The sequence below is a fragment of the Narcine bancroftii genome, chromosome 1, assembly GCF_036971445.1.
Source record: "Narcine bancroftii isolate sNarBan1 chromosome 1, sNarBan1.hap1, whole genome shotgun sequence".
Taxonomy (NCBI): domain Eukaryota; kingdom Metazoa; phylum Chordata; class Chondrichthyes; order Torpediniformes; family Narcinidae; genus Narcine; species Narcine bancroftii.
This window is the reverse complement of record NC_091469.1, coordinates 85,467,275-85,476,878: the sequence shown is the minus strand read 5'-3', so window position 1 is coordinate 85,476,878 and position 9,604 is coordinate 85,467,275. Positions and strand designations below refer to the sequence as shown.

The 9,604-nt window shown below is 43.1% G+C and overlaps 1 protein-coding gene across 7 annotated transcripts in view; it reads right to left on the bottom strand.

Moving 5' to 3' along the window:
* vav2 (vav 2 guanine nucleotide exchange factor) overlaps positions 1-7,931 on the bottom strand; it is a 255,045-nt gene extending 247,114 nt beyond the window's left edge. For 6 of the 7 annotated variants that reach the window (XM_069932049.1, XM_069932061.1, XM_069932059.1 and 3 more), the window contains exon 1: positions 6,952-7,931. In XM_069932049.1, the coding sequence (XP_069788150.1) occupies positions 6,952-7,155 (204 nt within the window). In that variant the 5' untranslated portion in view covers positions 7,156-7,931. The remainder of the gene's footprint in view (positions 1-6,951) is intronic. The other variant, XM_069932026.1, reaches the window with a different exon arrangement.
* Between the last annotated feature and the right edge of the window lie 1,673 nt (positions 7,932-9,604).

Sequence of the window (9,604 nt, the reverse complement as noted above, 5' to 3'; positions counted from 1 at the left end):
CAAGTGTAAAGAAGAAGAAAACAAGTGAGAAGTTAGAGATAATTGGAAGGTAGGCACATGAAGCAGGAGCAGAATTTAGGGAGAGGGGGAAGTCGCTATTAAAGATTGTGAAAAAGGAATCCTGCAATAGTTTTCAACTTAACTCAGGATCTCAAGTTGATGCAACATTTATCAAGTCACCATCCAGTATTCTGTTCATCTCACCTAATTAACCCAGCTAATGTATATTTCAAAATATTTTAAGAATAAATTATTCAGCAATTTTACTTTCCAAAGTAGCAGCTCTCAGCAAACCCTCACCAAAGAGTAACAAGTTAATCTCTGGTACCCTGGTTATTACTAGTCAATATGTGGACTAGACATCACAGCCAAGTGAACAGTTACAATGCAATGAGCTTCAGCGTCAACTTGGGCTCCACTATCATTAACTAATGTCACCAAGAGAGCATGAGATTCATTGAATCAGAGGTTTGCATTAAGCAAATCTGCTTCCATCTTCCTTTCAGAACAACATCCGTGTAAAATCAAATTCTCTTTAACACTTTTCTTACTCTTTTGCCAACTACTTTATATCATGATCTGAAACAACTTCTCCATTTACTGCTAAAATCTTCCCCGAGTTTCTCTCCACAAGGAAACACAGTCTCTCCGTGTGAGTGAACTTTCCCTTCACTACTACCATTCTATTAAACCTCTTGCACCTCTCCCAGTGAGTAGAGAGAGAGGGAAGGGTTAGGGCAAGCTCTGCAGCACAGACTTTTATACCTCAGTGACTGACCATGGCAGACATTTACAAGTGCAGTGAATGAGGCCATTTGACAGATGAAACCATGATTCACTATTTACAGCTGCCAAGTCCCAATGACCCTATCAATAAATCATAATCAATACTCTGGAACCTGGTGCAATAATAATGGAAATCCCCTAATTTTGTGGAGATGAGCATCTTGACTAGAAAGAAAAGCCTGACAAACCAACATGCAATAAAATAACAACTAAAATTACATAGAAATAACATAGAGTAGAAGTCTTTACATCTCACATTAAGTCTGTCCCCTGAACACCTGGGGGAAAAAACAGGTGCTCCAACCATTACTGCACTCTGGTGCACACCGATTATAGAGAGAGACATTAAGAGCACAACCAATTACCAGCACCATGGGACATATCAGCTACTCCTCACACAGAGGGGAGGGGAACTAGTTATTTGATGATCAAAGAGATGAGGAATTAGCCAAATGGCCCATCCCACACAAGAGATGGAGCATTCAACCTACCTTCCACAGGGACCAATCTACTATCATTCCCCCAACCAGAGAGCAGGATCAAACATGCTCTCTCTGGTTCAGGGATTGTGATTGACCCCGGAAAGTAAGAAAGAGAGAAAAAGATCTCCAATTACATTGAGAACCAAGATTCTTATGCAGTTATTACAATAATAAGGGCAAAGAAATCTGGTACATGGTTTAAATATTCAATAATAACCAGGTAAACTTTCAATATGCAAATAGCCTAAAGGTTTTAGAGAAATATAAAATATCTTTACAAAAGGTTAATTTTAATTACGAATCCAACAGTTAAAGCAGATTGGATAGAAAAGAAACTGCTTAAGAGAAAATATTCTCATCTCTGCTCAAAGAACCGATGTATGAAATCTGTTAAAAAGCAAAAAAATGTTTCTGCAGTTCCTCATTAAAAACACTCACAGTATAATTCTTTGTCATCCTATCCATCATAGTGATCCACCTAAAACTACAACCCCTATCTCTCCTCTCCTCTATCCATTTCCTTGTTGGTGTGGAAGAGGTCACAGCTTTAGGAAAAAAATTGGTAAGTTGTTGCTGTGTTTCTTAGTGCAACTTTCACACATCAGCAATCAGGGGAATGATAGTTTAAAGTGATGGATACAGCGTTAAATAGATGTGTTACTCTGGATAAAAACAAATTGGAGGAAAAACACCTCTATTGAAAAACACCTTTATTTATTTATTTTTGCTCTGTATTGCAGTTTGTTTACAGGTGTACATAACTTGAAAACAGTTTTTTGCACTGCCAATAATTCTGTCTCGCCCTCAGGAAAAAGCTCAGGGTTGTTTGTGACGTCATGTACAGTTTGTACTCTGATATTAAATCTGAACTTTGAAGAAATTGACAAAAGCTCCCTCCCAAATACCCCATACTATCTTACAATTTGTTTCATCACAACAAAATTTATAAGAGATCTTAAAAGGGTAAGATTGTGAAGTTTAGTTCTCAGGTCACATTCACAAAAACAAACATCTCGTTTGCCATGCAAGAGCTATGCAAGGGTAGACTTCATGTCTGCAGTTGGATTTGCAGAGACAAGGGTAGGTGCTTGAGAGTTTCACAAGTAGGTGTTAATGGACCAGCATGTTTGAACAGTGTCCAGGCTCAAGAACTAAGAAGTCTTTTACTGCCAGACTGGTGCCAGATTTTTAAATTTCTGGTTGAAGTCTGATGTCCTAAAAGGGGTCACATGGTTTTGCAAAGAGAGAAAACATCCATCGTTTGACAGAGTATTCTGCAACAGTTTGAGATGAAGGCTGCAAGTTGGCAAACCTGCTGCATGACCCCATTTCAAGGCAGATTTTGAGTTCTGAGTTCAGCCTATTCTAAATCTCTGCAGTCAACTGCAGAGGTTGAGGCTGGTTATTGTTTTTTTTTCTCCTGGAATAGGAGAAAAAGAGATTATCTTTTGGAAAAACCCAAAAGATAACCTTAGTGAGACACTTCAGTTGCTGATTGAAGGAGATCAGTTTGTGTGTCCAACAAACAATAAATATCTCTCTGAAACCAACAAATACCTTCCTGAGTGGTAACAAGCTAAAGCACCAGAGCTTGGTGAATACAATATCTGTTCAATTCTGTGCACAGTATGGAAGATTGCCTGATACCAGTGAACTTGGAGAAGTGAATAGTGAATGATTGGACAGTGAAAAAGATCTTTCCTGAACACACAAACATTACATACATCACAAACATTACATACATGTGTGCTTAGAAATAGAAGGGGGTTAAGTTCTTATTATTCTGTATTAAGAAAATAAAACCAATTTTGTTTAAGAAGCCATTGTCTTGGTGAATTTCTATTGCTGCTGGTTTTAGAGTTCTTTGGGCTCATAACAAAAACCATTTTTAAACTTACCATCTAGCTTCTCAACTGATCAAAGATCCTTGCAGCATGTTGATCATTGAACGCACAGGTTACCTCTCAAGTATAACCAATACTCATTTATTTCTGAATGCTCTACCCTCCACTCTTTCCTCAAAATCCCAATCTCACTATCAACAAGGGTTGTGTTGTGGTCTACCTTGCTGAGGCCAGATGACAGCTCACAGACACCTTCTCCTACTTACCCCTTCCACAGGACTCCACCAAAAAGCATCAAGCCATTGCCTCACATACCATCTCTAACCTCATTACTTCTGGTCATCTTCCTCCCATGTTCTCCAACCTCATTGTTTCCCCATTCTCACAATGCCCTGTTTTTTCTCCTCTTATTCAAGGCACATAAATCACCCAATTATCCAGGCAGACTAATTGTTTCTGCGTGCTCCTACCCCACTGAACTAGTAGCATCATACTTCATTCTCACCTTCCACCCCCTCCCCCCTTTCCAGTCCAGTCCTACCCAACCTACATCCATTAAACCTCACCTGCCCTCCAATAATGTCCACTTCCCTGAACTTGACCATCTCATTTTCACTATGGAAATCCAATCTCTCCACACCTCCATCCCCTATACAGAAGGCTTCAAACCCCTTTGTTTCTTTCTTAACAACAGCCCAAGCCAATCCTCCTCCACAACTACCCTCCTCTGCCAGGCAGAACTTGCTCTCATCCTCAATAACTTCTCCATTGACTCATTCCACTTTCTCCAAGTCAAAGGAGTAGCCATGGATACCCGCATGGGTCCTAGATGTTGGCTTCGTGGAGCAATTCATGCTGCAAGCTTACACAGGCAAGGCTCAACTCTTTCTCCACTACATTGATGACTACATCAGTGCTGCCTCATGAACCCATGATGAACTCGTCAACGTTATTCACTTTCCTGTTAACTTTCACCCCAACCTCAAATTCACTTAGTCCATCTCTGGAGACACTCTCCCTTGATCTCTCTGTTTCCATTTCGGGAAACAAACTTTCCACAGAAATCATCTGCAAACCTACCATCTCCCACAACTATCTCACCCTGTCCCCTGAGTATTGTATACTATTCTCTCAATTCCTCAATCTCCATTGTATCTGCTCTCAAGATGAGGTCTTCAATTCCAAATCATCCTCCTTCAAAAAAGTTGTTTCCTCTCCACCTCCATCAACTCAGCCCTTACCCTCATCTCCCCCATTTCTTACACATCTACCCTGGCCTCCTTGCCTTCAGATGCAATGAAAGCACCCTCCACCAGACACATCTTCCCCTCTTTGCCTTCTATTGGGACCACTCCCTCTGTGTCACCCTCATCCACTTATCCATTCTCATTAATCGCTCCCTTGGCACCTTCCCCTGTGACCACAGGAAGAGCCACACTTGTGCCCTCACCTCCTCCCTCACCACCATTTTAGGTGAACAATCCTTTCAAGTGAAGCACACTTCATTTATGAATCTGCAGGAGTTATCTACTGCACCCCGGGGTCCCATTGTGGCCTTCTCTACATGAGAGAGACTGGATGTAGAAAGGGGGGGGGGGAAATTGCTTCACTGAGTATCTTAGCTTTGTTCATATCAGTGACAGGATCTCCCAGTGGCCAACCATTTCCATTATGCTCCCACCTCTCATGATGACTTGTCTGTCCATGCACTCATATACTGCCAAACCAAGGCCACCCATAAATCGTTGGAGCAACACCTAATATTTCATCTGGGCACTCACAAACCAGATGGCATTAATACTGAACTCTGGTTTCTGCAAGACCACTCCCCATTCTCCTCTCAACCCAATCCCTCTTTCTCCTTTCCCCAGCTCTCCACCCCCTTCCCTCTCCATTCACAACTATCCCTCTCTCATCCTGTTTTCTCTTATACCCTCCCTCCCTTATCCTCCCATGACCTCTTTCCTGTGGACCTGTGCTCCTCTACCTGCCACCCTTCCCCCCCCCCCACCATTTTGCTCATACCTTATTATGAAGAGCTCAAGCCCAAATCACTGTTTGTTTATTTTTGCTACATAAAGTATGTGGTTTGACTTTCTGAAGCTTGTTGTTTTTACTTAAATCACTGCTTCTGTTTTACTCCCTCATTTATTTCTGTTGTTCATTTCCCACCATTGGTACTATTCACCAGAGAGAGCACTGCAAAAATCTCAAGTCACTTCAGACCCCAGCAACAGATCGTAATCCTCCAGTACTCCACAGAGAGACTCAATGCAGTACCCAATAGTACTTTTATCATTGTCGGTCAGTGATAAGCCTATGCCAACCATATGGAACCAGTTTGCCAATAACATCCTCAGATCCATCAGTACCAATAGTGACATTTCTGTACCCACCAGTCTCAGACCCTACTAGAATTGATACACGTGATCTGCAGTGTCATACCCATTAGCCCCTAATGAACTACCTTCAAATGAAACTCCTTCTGTTGGTACAATTCCCACATGTAGATCAGGGTTTCTTTGAAACCAGCTTTTGGCTAGAGAACCTATTCTTTATGATTTGATCAGCATCCATATCTCTCACCAATTAATTCCCCTTTGATCTTCTGAGTTTAAATTGTACCTTGAATCAACACTTTCTTGGTTCTGCTCAGCAAGATTGTCAAATATCTTTTCCCTGCACGTGACCGTTATACTTCTTTGGCTTGGCTTCGCGGACGAAGATTTATGGAGGGGTAATGTCCACGTCAGCTGCAGGCTCGTTTGTGGCTGACAAGTCTGATGCGGGACAGGCAGGCACAGTTGCAGTGGTTGCAGGGGAAAATTGGTGGGTTGAGGTTGGGTGTTTCCTCCTTTGTCTTTTGTCAGTGAGGTGGGCTCTGCGGTCTTCTTCAAAGGAGGTTGCTGCCCGCCGAACTGTGAGGCACCAAGATGCACGGTTGGAGGCGAGATCAGCCCACTGGCAGTGGTCAATGTGGCAGGCATTACAACAGAAAGGGAATCCCCAGCAACCCACCTCCCTCTGCCCAAAGGACACAAGATTGAAACATTTCAATAAGGACAGTAATGATAGATCTAATCATTGATGGATCCTCAGTGCAATTGGTCAATGAAGCCATTGACCCCATGACTTCCAATGAAAAATCAGCAAAAGTAAAGAAATTTGTTGACAATTTTATTTGTGGGGAGTTGGTGGGAAATTACCAAGTGACTGATTAACCACCTTATAATAGATAATACAAGCATTCAACTCATTAGAAGGCCAATGACTGTATTTGTTGTTTCCTGATTGCAGTGCCAAGGAACCACTTCATAAAAGGTAGAATGGAAAAATTAAACTCCACTGCCTGGCATTATCCAGCAATACAAATAAATTAATCAGTAATCTGGTCACCTTCAAACAATTTTATCAACCATACTGATCATCCAAGAATGATTCATTCTTGGTCAGTGTGTTTCTCACTCCACAAATACTCCTGTTCTGCTAAGTGCTTCCAGCACTATTTTTTAAACTCAGATTTCCAACACCTACAATTTATTTTTTTGCTTTTAGTCGTTGGCAAATTACTGTGGAACAAACATCCATCAGAGACGTTCTCAATAGATCATGACCTCAAATCACATCTATTTCAAAATCCAGCAACTCAAGAAGGGCCAGGCTTGGGAAGTCTCAGCTGTCACTCCCAGTAAGAACCATGGAATATCACAGCACAGAAAACAGACCCTCAACCTTTGTAGTCTGTGCTGACCTATTATTCTACCTAGTCCCACTCACCATTAGGCTTATCCATAGAGTTCCTTGCCCCAGACGATCCACTCTACCCAAGTAACACCTACCTGTGACATCTGTGGTCTGAAGTTGATGTCCTTGAGATCAATGGAGCCAGGACTGAGGTTATGCAGAAGCTGACAGAGCAACACCCCATCTCTCAGCGCCTGCGCCAGGTCAAAAACCTGGGCTGCTGGCCACACCACACGGTGATTCTGGGGCAACACTTTGCAGTCAATGAGCCAGCGGCCACACTGCCGCCACTCCTCCATCCTGTGACTAGGAGGGAAGGGGGGGGGGGGTGGGCGTAGAGGAAGGACCACCAAATTGCGAAGCTGGAAAGTGGCAGGGTAGGGGATGGAGAAAGGATTTTAAATTCCAGGGAAGTTAATCCTAGTAATGGGGGATGTACAGGTGAGCGGGGGTTGAATTAGTTCAGGGGACAATGGAGAGCGGTAGAAGTGTGTTTTAGAGACTGAGGGTGAGGAGAAGCGAGGGGTTGGGGGTGTTGGAAGGCGAAACGTCCCAAATGCGGCAAAGAAGAGCGCCCGGGAACGGCGGGGTGAAGTCTGTGGTCGGACTGAAAGGCAAGGGATGCGGGAACAGGGTCTGAGAACGACAGGAGGGAGAGTCGAAGAACAGGTTCCTGGGAGGGTGGGGCGAAGATGCCTGCCGTCCCCTCGGAACTGTCGGTGCCTTGAGGGTGCACCGTCCCGAAGAGCTAGTGCCGATCGGGTGGGTCAGCGACCGTAAGGAGGATCTCAGAGATCCTTTGCGGAGGTAGGAGGCTGAAGCGCTGTTCGGGAGCCGGGCTCAGGATGCCAGTGGCCGGGCTGGAGCGGGATCCCGGGCCGGAGCCGGAGCTGGGGCTGGGGCTGTTCCCATAGAACCTGAGCGGGGGCAGCGAGCGGCCTTTCCCCGGGTAGCACAGAGCCGACGCTCCGTCAATCCTTCCTCCGGACACAATGTATCTCTGCCTGGCCGCTCCGTAACTTTGTATCCAAGCTCTTCCCACCCACCCCCTTCAAGCGACTGGATCAGTGGCCAACGTGCGCGTCACTCCAGCAAGAGCGCGCGCGCCGTGAACGAGCATTCGTGCGCACTCTTCTTTCCGGCTGCATTGAGCCAAGAGCTTTCCTGTCCGTGCGGTGCATTTTTTGATTCAGTGCGAGATTCTGCGCAACTTATTCGTTGAATTGCATGACCCCGGTGCAATAAGGAAATACCGAATGTTGATTTGAATGTATTTTCTTAAATATCTTTGGGGGAAAAAATTCTGGTCAACTGAGGACTGCTGGAATGAGAGCAGAGGGGGAAAAAAAAAGATAAATACGTGCGGCGCTTTGCCATGTATCAGTTCAAATTTCCCGTATCCTTATATTCTCACCAATTGGTCATTTATTATTTTAATGACCCTTTAATATGTTAATAGAATTGTCAGTTCCATGTAAATCCCCATTCCCCGTGTCCCACATCGCTACCATTTCATCCCCTGGTCTGAATTGACCTTATTTCTTAATATCTGTACCTTCCAAAATATATCCCGTTAAATACCCCACTTTAATGTTTCTTCAAATAAACTTTAAGGATTGCAAGGTGTGGAACCTCTGCTAAAGTGGCATGCAATAAAACAAAATATACATCAAAACAATGGGAATTTATTACGATAAATTTTGTTTTATTTATACCAGTTCAGTTTAGATTTGTTCTCAGTACATACATAACATCACATACAACCCTAAGATTCTTTTTCCTATGGGCAAGGCAGAATTACCACAAAAAAAACTGTACTCAAGAATATAGTATACATGTAAACAAATAAGGAAATGTAAATAACTGACTGCAAAACAGAGAGAAAAAAGATCAATAAAGTGCAAAAGTGAGAGTCCTGAAGTGATAGAGTTTGCAGTTGAGGAGTCTGATGGTGGAGGGGTAGCAGATGTTCTTGAACCTTGTGGTGCCAGTCTTGTGGTGTCTATATCTCCTTCCTGATGGTAGCAACAAGAACAGAGCATGTGCTGGGTGGTGTGGATCCTTGATGGTTGCCGTTGCTTTCTGATGGCAGAGTTCCCCATAGATGTTCTCAGTGGTGGAGAGGGTTTTGCCTTTGATGACCTGGGATGTGTCCACTATCTTTTGCAGGGCTTTCTGCTCAAGAGAAAGTAAGAGAGGGATAGATGATGAAGTGATTTGAAGAAGGGAAGCGTAGTCTTTTGTACATGGTATGCATCTGTTTGGCCAAATGACTTTTTCTGGAACAAAATGGAAAATGCTGCTAATACTCAGAAGTTCAGGTAGTATCTGTGGAAAGAGAAATGGGTTTAATCTTTTGGATCAGTCATCTCTCATTCAAAACTAGAAAATATTGAGGGATAAAGGAGATAAAAGAAACTGAGATGTGTGAGATTTGGGGAAAGAACTAGAAAGTAGGATTGGGATGTGAAAGAAGAGAAGCTGAAGTGGATCCAGGAACAGATGATGGGTCTCCAGGAATATTAATGGGAGTTGGTAAACCATTATCTGAAATTATTGCTGTTTCTATGCTGTTAAATCCTTCTAATTCAATATTAGATTTATATGCATCTGAAGCACATTTTTTCTGAAGATGTTGATTCAACAGCTGGTACTTCAAGAGTCTGTGCATTATTTTCATACAATTACGAAGCAAAAGCCACCCTTTCTGAGTAAATAGTTTTAATAATGAATCCAAAGTCTCACCCT